This window comes from Dermacentor andersoni, chromosome 8 (genome assembly GCF_023375885.2).
Source record: "Dermacentor andersoni chromosome 8, qqDerAnde1_hic_scaffold, whole genome shotgun sequence".
Taxonomy (NCBI): Eukaryota; Metazoa; Arthropoda; class Arachnida; order Ixodida; family Ixodidae; genus Dermacentor; species Dermacentor andersoni.
The window spans coordinates 113,117,790-113,134,326 of record NC_092821.1 but is presented as its reverse complement, the minus strand read 5'-3'; the positions used below and the strand labels follow the sequence as shown (position 1 = coordinate 113,134,326).

The 16,537-nt window shown below is 46.2% G+C and overlaps 2 protein-coding genes across 5 annotated transcripts in view; one reads left to right on the top strand and one right to left on the bottom strand.

The window, feature by feature from the left end:
* The window catches only part of LOC129384343 (uncharacterized), an 85,155-nt gene that overhangs the window by 17,720 nt on the left and 50,898 nt on the right, over positions 1 to 16,537 (top strand). For 3 of the 4 annotated variants that reach the window (XR_008612075.1, XR_008612077.1, XM_072289844.1), the window contains one exon: positions 7,732 to 7,793. Coding sequence is in view for 1 of the 4 variants with exons in the window: in XM_072289844.1 (XP_072145945.1) it covers positions 7,732 to 7,793 (62 nt within the window). In the remaining 3 variants the exon portion in view is untranslated. Of the gene's footprint in view, positions 1 to 7,731; positions 7,794 to 10,500; positions 10,529 to 16,537 lie in introns of those variants that run through there. The other variant, XR_008612076.1, reaches the window with a different exon arrangement.
* Positions 1 to 16,537, bottom strand: part of LOC126529209 (cytochrome P450 3A41-like) — a 62,362-nt gene that overhangs the window by 6,847 nt on the left and 38,978 nt on the right. Inside the window, exons 7-10 of the mRNA XM_055069685.2 lie at positions 15,531 to 15,661; positions 14,188 to 14,284; positions 3,847 to 3,907; positions 1,886 to 1,994 (exon numbers count right to left, since the gene is read on the bottom strand). Of these exons, the coding sequence (XP_054925660.1) occupies positions 1,886 to 1,994; positions 3,847 to 3,907; positions 14,188 to 14,284; positions 15,531 to 15,661 (398 nt within the window). The remainder of the gene's footprint in view (positions 1 to 1,885; positions 1,995 to 3,846; positions 3,908 to 14,187; positions 14,285 to 15,530; positions 15,662 to 16,537) is intronic.

Below are 16,537 nucleotides of genomic sequence, written 5' to 3'. Positions count from 1 at the left end.
CCTTGCGGTATGGAGTTTTTACCACCAATGACTGAGCACCGATGCGTGCCGCGTCTGCATTATGCACTATGCACAAATGACACCGATAAGTCGTTTGGCGTGTCACCCAATCTCAAGCGCTGCGACGTAAGTTTAGGGCACAAAACACGACTGGCTGCGACATTATGGGGCCGTCTTTGCAGGGCGTTGCCCCTCAATGAGGCTGCGAGGAGGAGAATTTCTCGTTGCAGCTACACCCTCTCCGCGACTTTGCAATAGCACGACGCCAACTACGATAGAAACGACAAGACAGTAACTGCCACACGACGACAATCACGACGAAAAGATCTTAACGAAGAATTGCGTTGAGTTTCGTCTAATACGCTGAAAAGACAGCACTATGAATATCAAATGTGTCGAGGAGTAGGGAACTGACAACTTCTTTGGGCAGTTATCGATTCAGGGGAAGCAAGAACTGACTCGAGTTTGGGGACTTCCTGTAGAGGACAACCCAACTTGGACGCCGCCATGAGCCGATTCGGGGAGCGAGGCAGATATTTCTCGACTTCTGTGCCGCTTTGGTTGCTACGACTGTCCAGCGTCAGCCTCATGTGACGGCATTACACGGGCTGTAATTAATACTGTATCGTAGGCAAGAAGATCCTCGGACTATGGACACGTCGCGTCACTGGCCAAGAAAGAAACGATAGCGTTACACTATAAAAAGGTTGCACCTTTTTAGATGTTATCTTGTCTCACCAAACAATAATCGTCATCTATCTTGCCTGCCTTTGATTTCTTTCAACTCTGCATACCCGGTATTTCCAGGTCACGAACGACATTCGCGTTATCGGTTTGACAATGGCATTGACTGACAATGACATTGACAATGAATGACAATGACTGGAAAGTAGGGAGCGCAGAGTTCTCGAAAAATAAACGCGAGCAACACTGGTGACGATTACTTTTTTTAGGTAAGGTACACCTCGAAGGGCATATCGTCTTCGTTAGCCTGTGCTGCTGTTCGCCGAGTCCACAAGCCTCTGCGGCCCGCTCATGGACTCGGTCGGCCCCTCCATGTTTGTGGCAAAATTAACTGGCAATTTCTCTCTCGCTCTCTTTTTCTGTCTTACTATTCCAACCTCTCGCTCGGGACAGCTAATCGTACGTGGTTGAAGTTAACCTCCGTGCGTTCCTATGACCTCTTTATGAATTCGCAAGCTTGGGGAAATCCTCGGCTACTGGGAAAGCACATTCGTTTGCATCATTAATCGCTCGTGGGTTGCCCAAGGCCCACAAGCGCTAATCAGACCTTTGCAAATAAATTTAGTGCCTAAGTGCATGCCTGTGCATAAACGTGTTTTTTGTATGTCTGTTATCACGGCGCATATAATTCTCGACCAGCCCGTGAACCGCTATGGTGACTTATCCGCTATGGCACTGCGCTGCTAAGCACGAGGTCGCGGGTTCGTTTATCGACCGTGGTGGCGTAATTTTGATGGCGGGAAAACATATAATAATGCTCGTGCAACTATATTTAGGTGTACGCTAATGATCCCTAGGTGGTCGAAGTTATCCGAGAGCCCCCACTACAGCGTGCCTCACAATCATATCGTGGTTCTGGCAAGCAACCCAAGAATGTAATTCATATTGATCAGCACGTCGAGTAGCATACCAGGCTAGCTCGCATGTCTTGTTGTTGCCAACATCCCTCCCTGCTTTGGTGTAAAAATGCACTGGGTTCCAAATCGAGTGTCCCACTTAAGTTTTCTTGAGGGAAACAGTGATAAGGTGCCTCCGAAAGACTTACCCAGCCTTTCTGAGGCAACTTATTACTGTTTATAACCTTCATACCACAGTGTGCTGCTCCATCTGTCAGCACCCTACTATTTCGCGTTGCACTTACGTGCTTTTCGTAGGCTGCGTTCACTTCTTTCCTGACTTTCTCTTGGACTTCTGGATACTTGGCAAGGCAGAATACACAGTTGGAGGCGTTGGCGGATACTGTCTCGTACCTGCGAAGTAAACGTTAATGTATGATTATAACCGATAGTGCTCTGTTGATTACTTTTCAGGTGTGCTGAGCCCGTTATGTGGGAACATCTTGTCACGTTGTAGTGACAGTGCTGTCGACGATGCGCACGTGATAATATATTACTTGGTTTCCTAACGCAGGTGCTTTTGTTTTTCGGTAATGTTGCCTGGTTGAGTAACGAAACGCTGGGATTTATAAAATTGCACTAGCATACAGCTTCAAAATGCGTGCTTTATGGGTTACTTACCCATAAAACGTTTGTCAGACCGAAACTAGAAATGGTCTCGCCTATCGAGAGCTCACACACAAAATGCAAAAAAAAAAGGACCTCGTCCAACTCTCAAGAACGCAGCAATATTGATTAATCTTTCCTCTTCCTAAGACATCAGCGGGTTATCTTTCTAAAGCCGAAACCAACTCATCGCTACTTATCACTATTCTTATGGTTGTCGTTTTGCCAGCCTCTGTATTTTCTGAAAGGCCGAATGAATCTGCAATTTACATTGAACAGTGCACCTATCACAAGGGTCATCCACTTCAAATTTTACGCACACGTTCACAAACTACTACTTTTTTGAGCTTCTATTTTGTTCAGGGCAGCATTGAACTGAAAGGGCAATCCTCACCAAGTTGCATTTATCGGTTATCCATGGGTGATAGTGCATATATCATCAGAGCTTGTATTGCATAAAAGAGCGAAGGTAAGCCAACCTTTTCGTGTAGTGCCTCGAGCATGGTGGTGCTTTAAGAAATAAAAAGGAAAACCGAACTGAACTATTCTACAGGGAACGGCCCGAAGGAAAGGCTAAATGCTACATGGGTATAAGCGCTGACAGTCCACACGTCATACAAGAAACAAGGAGACCGCTGTTTCTACTGGAACTTTCCAGGCAACGTCGGCTGGTAAACACTTCCAGTGCAAACAATAGACCTTGGGCTGCTAAGCACGAGGTCGCGTGGTCGAATCCCGGCCACGGCGGTCGCATTTCAATGGGGGCGAAAGGCGAAGACACCCGTGCACTTAGATTTAGGTGCACGTTCAAGAGCCCCAGTCCGTCCAAATTTCCAGAGTCCTCCACTATGACGTGCCAAATAATCCAATCGTGGTTTTGGCACGTCAACCGCCGTAACTATTAAGCAATACACCCTAGTAATTTCAGCCTGCATTGTTACAAAAACATCCCACTATACTTCCTGACGACACACCACGGTAGGCCGGTGACTATGACGTTGCGCTGCTAAGCTCGAGGTCTTGGGTTTGATCCTCACAGCGGCGGCCGTGTTTCCATGGCAACGAAATGCAAAAATGCTCGTGTGCTGATATTTAAGTGCAAGTTGAAGAAATCAGGTTGGTCAAAATTAATCCGGTGTCCTCCAGAACGGCGTGCCTAATCATCAGATCATGCACTTGGAAGGTAAACACCGGAGTATTTTATTGAAGATTTACTGACGTATTTTAATTTCTCTGTGATATCGGAAACGTTTACAGTTTAAGATATGTCTTGTTATTGTCTTGCCATAACTTCAATCCAGTGTTGCGTATCCCAAAGGTCGGTCGGATACAATTACAGTAAGAGCATTTAAAAGAAGTTTCGGCGCAAAAAGGACAAAATGAAAAAGGAAACCATGGGGATGGACGAGAACAGCTACTTCAGCTGTTAGTTGATTTATCCCCCAAATGATAGGAGTGTTTTACATATTTTTACAGTGTGCCTAATGATTGGGTTTATTGGCTCATTCGACTTTTCTTCCATTCGAATGACCTTTTTTATATGATGGTTAGTTATGATTACTTCGGGGTTAACTCTTATGAATTCTGGTACCGTACTTACCCAGCGGTCAATATGGTGGCGGCGTTGCAAGCGACGTCTTTCAGTGGCATGAGGAAGTCTCCTGTTGGAAGAGATAAGAACGCGTCATAGACGCATAGTCATCGCTGAGCGCCCTTCAGAAAATATTGCTGTCTAGAAATCCTGCGAAAGTTTTTCTCGCGAAGTCATTTGATTTCTACCAATATTCCGTAGCTTTAGGGTCCTTCACTTTAACGCGATATAGCATTGTTAGGGCATTTCACGTACTTTCCTAGGTCTGCCTCTGTCTGTCTGTCTGTCTGTCTGTCTGTCTGTCTGTCTGTCTGTCTGTCTGTCTGTCTGTCTGTCTGTCTGTCTGTCTGTCTGTCTGTCTGTCTGTCTGTCTGTCTGTCTGTCTGTCTGTCTGTCTGTCTGTCTGTCTGTCTGTCTGTCTGTCTGTCTGTCTGTCTGTCTGTCTGTCTGTCTGTCTGTCTGTCTGTCTGTCTGTCTGTCTGTCTGTCTGTCTGTCTGTCTGTCTGTCTGTCTGTCTGTCTGTCTGTCTGTCTGTCTGTCTGTCTGTCTGTCTGTCTGTCTGTCTGTCTGTCTGTCTGTCTGTCTGTCTGTCTGTCTGTCTGTCTGTCTGTCTGTCTGTCTGTCTGTCTGTCTGTCTGTCTGTCTGTCTGTCTGTCTGTCTGTCTGTCTGTCTGTCTGTCTGTCTGTCTGTCTGTCTGTCTGTCTGTCTGTCTGTCTGTCTGTCTGTCTGTCTGTCTGTCTGTCTGTCTGTCTGTCTGTCTGTCTGTCTGTCTGTCTGTCTGTCTGTCTGTCTGTCTGTCTGTCTGTCTGTCTGTCTGTCTGTCTGTCTGTCTGTCTGTCTGTCTGTCTGTCTGTCTGTCTGTCTGTCTGTCTGTCTGTCTGTCTGTGTCTGTCTGTGTCTGTCTGTCTGTCTGTCTGTCTGAAAAGACTGGGTAATCCGCGGAACTTCTTTCTTGATTGAATGAATGCATTAACCAACGTTCATTCCACATTAGAATTGGCTCTGTCTGTCTGTCTGTCCATTTCCTGCAATGCCTTTGTAGTCCATGGTCGAATGGATAAGTCGTCCAGCTGCTGTACTGAGGGAACAGGGTTGCTATTCAATGACTTGTATTTTTCCCCGCTGACTCAGAGCACTGGTTACGTGCCACTCGTTTTCGTGCTGCTTTTCAATCAGCCTCTTTGATACGAACTTGCGTCGCTGGCCATGTGCCAGTAAGTACGTTCCTCTCGTCAATTAATGTCTTCCACGCCAACTTCGATAATTAAGTAATTGTCGCTGGAAATGTGCGGCTTTACACTGATGGCGTGCTATGCATTTCGGAGGGCCGTGCGGTGGCGTTGCGGCGGGGCCGGCAGATGGCGTCGAGTGTTCGCAGCGAAGCCCGCTAGAGGAGCCAGCACGCGCCTCATACGTACGTGCCATGTCGAGTCATCCGAGGCCCGTTCATCGCACGAAGTGCGCATGCTCGACCGAATGCGCACTGCATAAAAGCAGCCAGGCTATCTGCAATAAGCCATTGTTTGGCTTGCGCCTACTGCGGGTGTTGCTGTCACTCGCGATAGTACAGTAAGACGTTTCGAAGGTGGCAATGCGTTGTCTCGCTATATTGCTTCAAGGCTAAGTGCATAACCATCGACAGTAGTAGTGAGAGGGGTTCTGTCCATTTTTTTTTTCTGTCACAGTTAATCAGTCGGAATCGCATGAGCAGCCTCCGGCACGCTTTGGCACTGGCGACCCCGGTTCACTCGCTTACCGACAGAGGAAGGGAACGATACATTAAGCTACGATATTCCGACTAAGATAGCGAGAAGCGGCTTTTTCAGGACGAAATACACGCACCCGCGATTCGTGTTCACCATGGGGAGGTGAAGAAGAAAAGTATCTCGCTTTACCCGCTATAGGGCGAGGGGAGTTGTAAAGGCTAAAGACTGTTTCACATGGCGCGATTTTCAGTCGGCGACACAGCGAATTCCGTCGCTCAGCGACCACCGCGATGTCGTGGGCTCACCGCGACCGGATTCCCACAAGTTGGTCGCGCTATCGCTGAGTCGCAGAGATCGGCGCGATGTGGGAGGGGCAATGTGCGTGACGAAAGAAAGCGCCGTCAAAATGGGCGCTTTCCTGTTTTACCACGCGTTGGTAGCTGTGTGGAGCAATGTCGCGCGCCAGTTTTAGTTATGTTTTAATAGGGCGTACCCACCAGCGTCTGCGGCTTGAGCTTCATAAAGATTTTTTTTCTTCCGCTTACACAATTCGTTTAAAAGGACAAGCTGCACGGTATCCAGGTCGGGAGCAGACGCCGCCTCAACATAAGGCACCTACCCACTTGATCGCCACCGTCGTCAACTTCTTTATCGCTACAAGTGGTGCCAGCTGCTTATACATGCACACTCAATAGTAGCTTGTTCTTCCGCAACAGCAAATACTCCTCCAGAAAGAAAGTTGTGGCTTACATAGTAACAACGAAACTCGAGTGTACTAAATGGAACTAACCCCACCTATGCCGCACAAGCCGCACGCTCGTACTTGCGGTGTTGTGCAGCGTTTCACTCACCGCATCTGCAAGCTGTCGTGAAGTCTCAACGCTTTAAACGTTATAAAATGGTGTACTTATTTTACTATCGAATAATGATAGGAAAACTGGAATATGTGACTAGTTTCCATGTTGTTTTTACTTAACGATGCAGGCAAGGATACTTCCTGAGCGGGGGGCAACCTTGCGCATCGCTGCGACGGAAATCGCGCTGCCGCAGACGCATGTGAAAGCTGTCAGAGAAAATCGCTCTGCGACGTGCGCGGCGGAACGATCTTTTTTCGCCCCAATCGCGCCGTGCGAAACAGCCTTTACGCGTCAACGAACAGAGAAGGTTAACAAGCTTCTTTGACTTCACATGGGGCCCTGCGAATTAATCGTGCGTTTATTCGCCCCACTCACAGGCCCCTAGTAAGGGGTATTACAGGAGGGGCAATAAGCTTGACATGTCTAACGTCGCGAAGAGACGTAACAAATGAAGTCAGTGACACTTTGTAGCGCGGTTTATTTTTTGCGTCCATGTTAAGGCGCCTAACTCGTCAGTATCGTCCTTAGCTCACATATCTAACTCAACGAGTCTCATCGACTGAAACTTTTCGGTGAATCGGGTTAAAATTTTTAGCTGATCACCAGCCCAGTTTGCGAAGAGTGAAGTCGATACGCCTGATGTTATGCACAATACGCGAGGCGACCGATAAGGTGATCCGTAATAGGCGTGAAAGACAAGCCAGCGCCTGATAAAAAATCAAGCGTGATTTTTTTTTACGGGCAAACCATTGCTCTAGCGTATTCCAGCGCTCAAGTTAGCCACGCTGCTCACGTGATATACGTGTAAGCCTAAAGCGAACCTGACAGTCGAACTTAGAACTTCTCCAGCTGTCGTGGAGAGCCGGACAAAGCGGACAAGAGGTGGTCTAGGTCATCCCGGCCATTGCTTAGATGGCAGTCGGTTCAAGTATACTTTGAACAGGAATTCGTGTTTATACAACCGACGTTCATATTTAGCGGAATGCGGTGCAAAGAAACCGCGTTGGTTGCGCCTGTCAAGGTCACGAAGTGCTTGAAAGATGTAGGACCGTCATGGTGATTTGTACAAGGATCATCTGCTCTCCTTTTATTCGCATGCTCCTTTGCTGGGTGCCGAACTTGCGCAGGTACACTAGGCGGCTCGTCATATCTGTCACCAATTTCCCCTAAGGAATTCTTGCAAACTTAAACTTGTTTGTTATACGCTGATAATGATTCGTATCATTACACTATACTAATGCGAAAATAAACGTCATTGTCATACATACATACGGGAGCAGCTTGCACTGCGCTGATGATTGTATTAAGAGGATTTTTCGGCCATGTGCAGGGGTGTTCAACCTGTGGACGTGCAACGTGGCATAACGCAGATGTCATCGAAGCACTCTGCAGGTATTGTTGATGTAACAACAACCATAACAGCTACACAGTTACCACTACAATTAGTCTTGCCATTACTACTACGAGTGCTGCTGCCGTTGCTGGTGCTACTACTACTACTACTACTAATACTACTACTACTAATACTACTACTACTAATACTACTACTACTAATACTACTGCTACTAATACTAATACTACTAATACTAATACTACTGCTACTACTACTAATACTACTATTACTATTAATACTACTACTTCTACTACTACTACTTCTACTACTACTTCACCCGCCGTGGTTGCTCAGTGGCTATGGTGTTGGGCTGCTGAGCACGAGGTCGCGGGATCGAATCCCGGCCACGGCGGCCGCATTTCGATGGGGGCGAAATGCGAAAACACCCGTGTACTTAGATTTAGGTGCACGTTAAAGAACCCCAGGTGGTCGAAAATTTCCGGAGTCCTCCACTACGGCGTGCCTCATAATCAGAAAGTGGTTTTGGCACGTAAAACCCCATAATTAAATTATAAATTAATTAATCTACTACTACTTCTACTACTACTACTACTACTACTACTACTACTACTGCAACTACAACAACGCTATAGAAAAAACCTTGTGGTGATTATGTTTCAAAGTATTGAACCCGTTTTATGCGATATTATTCGTCCTTCTTTTCCATAGTTAATGACTTCATTAGCGAAGCGTAATGAAACAGGTGGCAGTCATTAGCGACAGCAACAACAGAAGAAAGATAAAGCCCCTAATGGAATTTACGCATCACAAACAGCGTAAATTAGTTATCCTCCTTCGCATCACTAATGCCTGCCCCGACTAATTAAACGGACGCGGTAAATGTCATCGCGCTGAGAGCCCTGTTTTCTTTCTTCTTTTTTCGACGTCTCTTAGCTTCGAACAAAACACTGCACAGTGGTGGGCGTCGAGCGCTAATTTGCTGTCTACTATCGCCCGCAGTCGCCCCTCAGGAGCTCGTGCTTGAATGAACATATTATCCTTGATTTTGTTGCCTCCCTCCTCTAACCGAGTATCGCTCCGAAAGCCTTAGTTACGCCGACTCCAAAGTTGCTTTTCACGTTAACTGTCAAATTTTACTCAAGTGAGGCGGTCGCAATGGGGGTTCTTATTTATCGTTAGGCACTTCGAAGCCTCACGAAACAGCTATTATTTGTGTGTGTACATATATAGAAGCGGCCATATCTTGGATGGGTACAATGGTTTATATCTTGGAGGGCCGTCGATGAATGAGGGTGTGCATCTTTTTTGAGGCCGTCTACGACACACTGAAACTGGTTGTTTAAAGTTGGATGTAATGGTACCAGACCGGAGACACACAAGACGAACCTTTACTTCAGGATGAGAGATAAAGAAGTGATAGGCTAAAGGCATAGATGTTAACCAGGCTGAACTCGGCTTGCTACCCTTCACTGGGAAGGCAATTTGAAAGGGGTCTGCCTCACGATTTCCTATCTTAACAAACATCATCATCATCATCATCATCATCATCATCATCATCATCATCATCATCATCATCATCATCATCATCATCATCATCATCATCATCATCATCAGCCTGGTTACGTCCACTGCAGGGCAAAGGCCTCTCCATACTTCTCCAACAACCCCGGTCATGACCCCGGTCATGGTCTTAACAAACATAAACCAAGAAATCGGTCTTCTCGTCCGCCACTGTACCGAATTTGATTAGGTTTATCGCATTGAAACGAAAGAGTTGAAATTTACCAACGTGAAGCAGTCAATTTTCTATTGAGACCATTCTGTTTTACTATTTAAGATTGCAAGAAAAGGAAAAGAAACTAGGGCATTGAGCTTGTACCTCGGTCACTAAGTAAGCGATTAAAAGCGGTATTGCCATTTTGTAAACTGCTCATATTGATGCATCTAAAAGGACCAAATTGAGTGGCCATGCACCACCATGAAATACACGACTAATTTGTAATCAGGGCTTTTGCAGAACTCTAGCAAACATGGTATCCATTTTCTCATAATCCGCATACTGTAAATCAGATCGGTACTCTGATCGGTACGTTGTATGTAAACAGATTCACTTTACAGGAATAGGATGTCTTCTATGGTGCAGTGTAACAGATTTGTAAACTATGTGCTTCAATTTTTTATCTTACCGATTCTTGGCAATGTTTCTTAAACTACGTGACCCTAAATCAAAATTCCACTTGATACAGTTGATAGACTACGGGTTTCTGTTTTGAATGCAACAAATATTACTCAATTCGCTTCCGTAGTTGTCCAATAAAGAGCATTTCCCGCGTTTCACTTGTATTTAAGCGGGAAATCGGAGTTACCTCTTACCTAGAACGCGCTCTGAAGACGGAAAACAGGCCCCATGTGTGCGGCCAATGAAACATACACCTGTATACGTATAGAGATGAGATGGGTAACGCTTATGCCAGATATTCCCGAAAACAGGCTGCATTCGCGGTAAATATTCGCTACAGTTCGGATGCATTGACACTGTTCTGGCAATGCAACGGCATTCCAGAAAGCTATCACTGACTGACATTGTGAAGAAGGTATCCGTATTGAGCCCGAAACGTCAATCGTCAGTATTTCATTTATCTGCCCAGTGTTTGTTCTATTTCGCTCATGACTGTGAGTCCTCACGAATGGCGTCTATTTGCTTTCAAGCGAATGACTTTCTTTGGCTCTTTCACCCGTTTTCAGTGTTCATGGATGGTGGCCGGCGGATTTCTCTGTCGATGCAAAGGCACCGATGGAAAGCGCGCCAGTTATTGCCCAACCCAGTTGCGGAACATATATCGGAATTTAAAAAAGAAATAAAGAACCTTCGATTTGAATGCAGCTCTCACAAACTTACGAGGTTTGGATATAGCATTTGCCAAGGTGAAATAAGTATTGTTACAGAAGGACCAGAGAGACCGCAAATTCGATGCGTCTTCGGTTTAGTTTGAACAACAAGAAGAGAAAAAAGAGAAAAAAAAAATTCCAGAGCGTGCCCCTGGCAACTTCTGCTTTTGTCACCTCAGGTCTGTTTCTACAAATATTTCACCTTCCTTAAATAAACATCCACCGTTATTGCGGCGATTGCGGAAAGGGGCATTGGGTGACATTGGGACTCGGCTCTGTTCTAGGCACACGTCAGTCTGGATGTTTACATGCTCTTGCGAAGCACTGGAGAAGGACAGCCCTCCTCTTCCACTGACCTCTCCTCCTCTTGCGACTGCAGGAGAGGACTCCGCCACAAATGTGCTGGGGACGGGCCAGGCTCTCTACGGAATTACGCGATGAAACGACAAACAGTGCGTCTCAGCCACAAATGTGCGCACTCAAGTGCATCGTTCATTTATAAAACGGAACGGCTTTCTTTACGCGATGGTCTATTCACTTAACATTTAAAATAGTCGTTGGTCGCTTCTGCAGAATATTCTAATACGAATCATTCTCTGCCTCCTCCTTGGCACTTTACGGTAGGTCATTAGGTTACTGTCTTACCTCGAGTTATATTTAGTTGGTTGATTGCATAACTTCACTTTTATTTTTCAGTCCTGCAGAACGCGTATTAGCACATCGCGGGCCGCTCCCACGTCGGGACCGACAGGCCTAGCCTGCTAGCCGCATCGCAGGCCTGCTGGACGGCCCATCGTTGCTCAGCCAGGAGTGGGTTCCAGAGGGCCGTTTCCCACCTAGCTGATTATAGGTCAGGGCTCGTTATAAAGATACATTCCTAGAGCATGTGTGAAAGTGTTGATCTATCCCTTGAAGCAGAGCAGGCATCAACAGGTTGAATCTCCGGATATGTCGCATGTGACGTGAACAGACTGGGATAGGTCTCTGTCTGTCAAAGTCTGAATGTCAGTGCCTGAGGCCTGGTGAGCTTGGGGTGAGGAGGAGGGTATTCGCACCGCGAGCGATAGCAGTGTTTAGTAAGTTCATTATAAGTTGCGGGCGCGTCCCTACTATCCCAAACTCTCATCTCGGCCGTTACGCGACCAGCGCGGTCAAGAAATGCGCGCGTGGCAGCGTGGGCCGTCTCATTGAGGTTCGCGAGGACACCCACCATATGCTCAACCTGGGCTAGCTACCAAGTAAGCAAGTGATGCTTGTTTCTATCCGGACCTGCCTTACGAAGCAGCCCCAAAGCCTGTTCTGAGATTACTCCACACTGAAATGGTGTATTGGCCGACCGTGAGTCAGTGTAAATGACGTCGCTGCTGTCATCAAGCATTGCCAAGGAAATGGCTACCTGCTCGCATATCTCTGGATCTCCGGCTCGTTCAGATGCACTGTTCGTGAGTCGCTGTTTGGAATTCACCACTACCGCTGAAAAGGAGCACTCCTTTCGATATGCGGCCGCGTCAACAAAGCAGGCTCTACGCCCGTCTGCCTGGATCTGTTTGAGTATGGTGGAAGCTCCTTCTACCGTCGTTGCATTCAGGATGTACGTTTCTTGGTATCATCGATGAGGAGATCAACTATCGTGCGCCTCGTGGTAACTGGCACTTTCTTGGTGCCTCTGCTGATGGTCGGTAACCGAGCTGTTGTAGTATCCTCCTGCGGGCGGGCAGCGGTCGGGGAGAGTCTTGCAAGTTGCGCTCTTTCCTGAGCCTCTGCAATCTCCTCCAGAGTGTTGTGCACGCCTAGCTGGAGGAAACGATCGGTGTTGTGGAAGATCGGTATACACAGGGCTCGCTTAGTGATTTTTCTGAGCAATGTGTTCAATTTTTTTTCCTTTCTGCTCTTTGGTATATGTGCATAGCTGCCATGTAGGAAAAGTGGAAAAGCACAAAGGCGGTAGTCAACCGTAACAAATTCTGTTCTTTAAGGCCATGATGGCGGTTAGTCACTCTTCGGATCAGACTTACTGCGCTGTCCGTTTTGGTCGTGAGCTTGATTATTGTTTGCGCGTTGGATCCAGCAGATTTCACTACCATGCCGAGTATTCTTATTGCGTCGACCATAGGAATCTAGTCTCTCTTGTCCGTGCGAAGACAAATGATGCTGTCAGACACTATAGTCTCCAGCCCATGGGCTTGCGACCTCTTCTTATGGGGCGTTAGAGTAAAAGCTGACTTTTTAGCCGAAAAGTTCAATCCCATGTGTCGAAGATAGTCCTCCGTGACTTAAATGGCCTCCTGTAACACACTCTCAACCTGGCCTTCACTTCCGCCAAGACACCAAAAGGTAACGTCATCAGTATAAATGGTATGCCTGATGCCCTCGACTCGTGAGAGCGTCCTGGAAATGCCGAATATGGCCAGGTTAAACAAAGTGGGCGAGATCACCGAGCCCTGTGGACTGCCCCTTGTTCCAAGTTCCACCTCTTCCGACGTCATGTCTCCTGTGCGGAGAGTCTCCCTTCTTCGGTGCAAAATGACCTGACCTAATCATGTAATCTTACGCACAGACTACTAAGCTCGGATATCGATTGCAGTATAAATAAACAGGTTATCTTACCGAAAGCCTTCTCCAAATCTAATCGAAGGATAGCCCGAGTGTATCGGGTGTCAGTGCCGGTTGTCTGACACTTGGTGAGCTTCATGACGTCTTGTGTGGACAGACCAACCCTGAAGCCGATCATCGCCTGGGGGTAGATTTCCTTGCGTTTGATGAACCTCGTGATCCTGTTGAGTATGACGTGTTCGAGCGACCTTGCCTAAGCAGGATGTGAGCGATATTGGTCGTAAGTTGTCCAGACTTGAAGATTTGCCAGGTTTGGTGATTATTACTGCAAGCGGGCATCATGTGCGCACTGGATATATATGCCCGAACATACGATCCGGGCATGTATCCAGTGACGGACCGACTGCGCATATATATATATATATATATATATATATATATATATATATATATATATATATATATATATATATCCAGTGGGGGCTCTGAACACTGAAGAAGCGCGAGAAGCTCAAAAAAAAAAAAAGGAATGGCATCGTAAGGGGCGCTGCAGCAAAATTGAAGCCCCGGTCTCAGTAAATAATAGATATGTATACGCAGATCGCACGCACTGTGGGAATCGATACACGCGAAACTTGCGTGAGGCCAGCAAAGCCGAAATGCCGCATTACACGAAATGTAGTGCGATGCACTTTCGGTGACGAACGCGTGGTCTCAACCACCATCGTAGACTTTGGGCAGAAAGCAGGACTTCTGTTCAGCATTAGTAGCACGTGCTGAATCACAAGACAAGATGTGGTCGATCTTTTGAAAAACGTGCCACAGGAAGAGAGACGCGCAGCCAACTTCGCTAATGCATGCGTCCCGTGATTTTAAGCTTCAGTCGTTAGCTATACTCCATCTGACAACTACCTTGCTGGCACTACCGAAGGTACGAGGCCTACGAGTAACCGCTTCCCATTAGTGTCCACCTCCATCAGCGTTGCTCACCTTTGTCATTAGTACGCTCGCGAAATTCGCGACACTTAAGAAGCTCTTCAGGAACCTTGGCCTCAAGGAGAGTCTGTAGCAGGTCTGGGCGAGCGAGCTAAAACGAGAGAAGAATGGAGACGAATTAGCGGTTGCGCTCATTCTGTAGGTGGCGCAACTGACAGGAAGATTTAGTTCATGCTCAACACTGATGCCAGCTATTCAAATACATGTAAAGCACTGATATTCTTTTCTGGGATAACGTTTCAGCTGATATGAATGAAATTCGTTGCGTTCGAGAAAAAAATATCGAATTTCTAGTGGCTGTGGCAAACTGAATTTCGGTATATGGCCTGGATTTTTTTTACTGTAGTTGCTGGAAATTGGCAAGCATGAAAATTAAAAAAAAGAAGAGCTGGAGCACGAAGTCTATTTTTTCGTAGCTTTGCACCAGACATATCACAGTTCTGTAAACTGCATCCATCAGATAAGCCAAACCGAACAATTTCAGTATTTTAATTTATACAGTGCACGTAGATTTGTTAGTAATATACCTCCGAATCTGTATAACATATGGATTTTGTCCGCTTTACATGTATTAATATGTGCAGTTTACAATATATTCATATCGTTTTTCATTGCTAGGCTACAGAGTTAGAAACTTGATAGTTGCCTTTTCTTTTTAATTGTGCAATTCTGAGCAATTGTAAGAATATTGAAGGGCTAAATCAAAATATGAGCTTCCTGCGTAACTACTTCTGATTTTTTTTCTTTTAATAGCAACAAACCTCAATAACGTCGGTGGAGTGGTAGCCGAGAAGAACTATTTCTTTTCTCGTGTACTTAAATTCGAAATTCAACTTTAAAATTTAAACGATAAAGAAATGCAGCAGATACAACGTGCCCTGTTGAAATCTGTATACAGCGAAGATTACGAGGCAGCTTACGCTTACCGTCTTATCTGGCTCAAGGATGCCCCGAACGAGGAGCTAGCTGTGCAATGAAGTGCACGTATGAACGCAACCAGCGTTATATCGGTTGAAAGAGGCAAGCTGGCTTTCTGCGCTATTTGTGCAGAGTGCCCCACCTCCCCTTGAAGGCGCAGTGATTTTTTTTGTTTGCTCATAGCGGCGCTATAGCGATAGTTCATCTCGTTGATCATGTGCTGTGTGCCAGCCTTCTGCCTTTCAATATGCATTGCTGTAAGTATATAATGGAGTGTCTGTTAACGCTAGCGCACGATCTGTTGTTCTTTTTTTTTGTTATTTGTTCTGCCTCTGCCAGTTTTTGGTCTTTTGCGCCGTCAAAATGATGCAATATTCGTGAAGGATTTTCTTTTTAGGAGGCGGTTAAATCGCACTTACGCTTGGATCTTTATCCCTCGTTGCAACAATGGGTTCCGCCTTCTTGGCCAGGGCCGTGAGTGGCTCGTTTCCAAAGTACCGCTCCAGGAAGCACGTGAATGCTACGAGGCCTTTCACTCCCGAGACGAATTCTGTGGAAAAAAGAAAGAAGCCGACAATAAAGTGCACCTGTGCTTGATCATTGTGCGTAACTGTTTGCAACAGTTACACAGGTGTAAAGAGTCAGTCACACCAAATCCATTAATGTGCCTGATTAGGACTAAATCCCTCAATCTGGATCATGCTTAACACCATAAGTTTAAGTATTAGATGAAAAGTCTGTGAAGGAAGGTGACGTGAGGAAGGGTGGGGGGGGGGGGGGGAGAGGTGAGGTTGTACGCAACTTAGCTCTGTAAGCAAAAAAAAATCACCGCTTCGCCTGTCACCGGGAATTATCCTTGCCGGAAGCTAGCGTTAGTATTAAGGCTTACGGACTTGAACCCGGGTTAAGCTTTACAGCAAAAAGGTTAAAGGTACTGGACTGAAGCTCTGGAATCGAAGGTGACGTGAGGAGGGCGGGAGGAAGGAGGCGGGTTAGTTCCGTTCGCGCAAACAATCGTCGCCTCGCGTCTCACTGGAAATTAGCCTTGCATTAATGTAGCGTTAGGATTGAGGCTCTCGCGCGTTTGTTACGTTGCGGAAGTCACATATGGGAATGTATTTTCAATATTTACGAGAAAGGAGGTGATAGAGAAACAGGATAGCTGTCGAGTCCGATTTCCCCTCTGCGCGTCACATCTTCTGTTGACTGTTGCCACTCTTGGGTGCGCCGTAACAATATGTCATATATATATATATATATATATATATATATGAACGAGACGAAAGGGGGTTAACTGAGGGGCCCGATTTTTATTAAATATAAGAAGCCAACAAACTGACACCATGGACAACATAGGGGAAGTTACTTGTACTTACTAATGACATTAAATAAATGATAAATTATTGGCAATGAAAGTGGGTGAAAA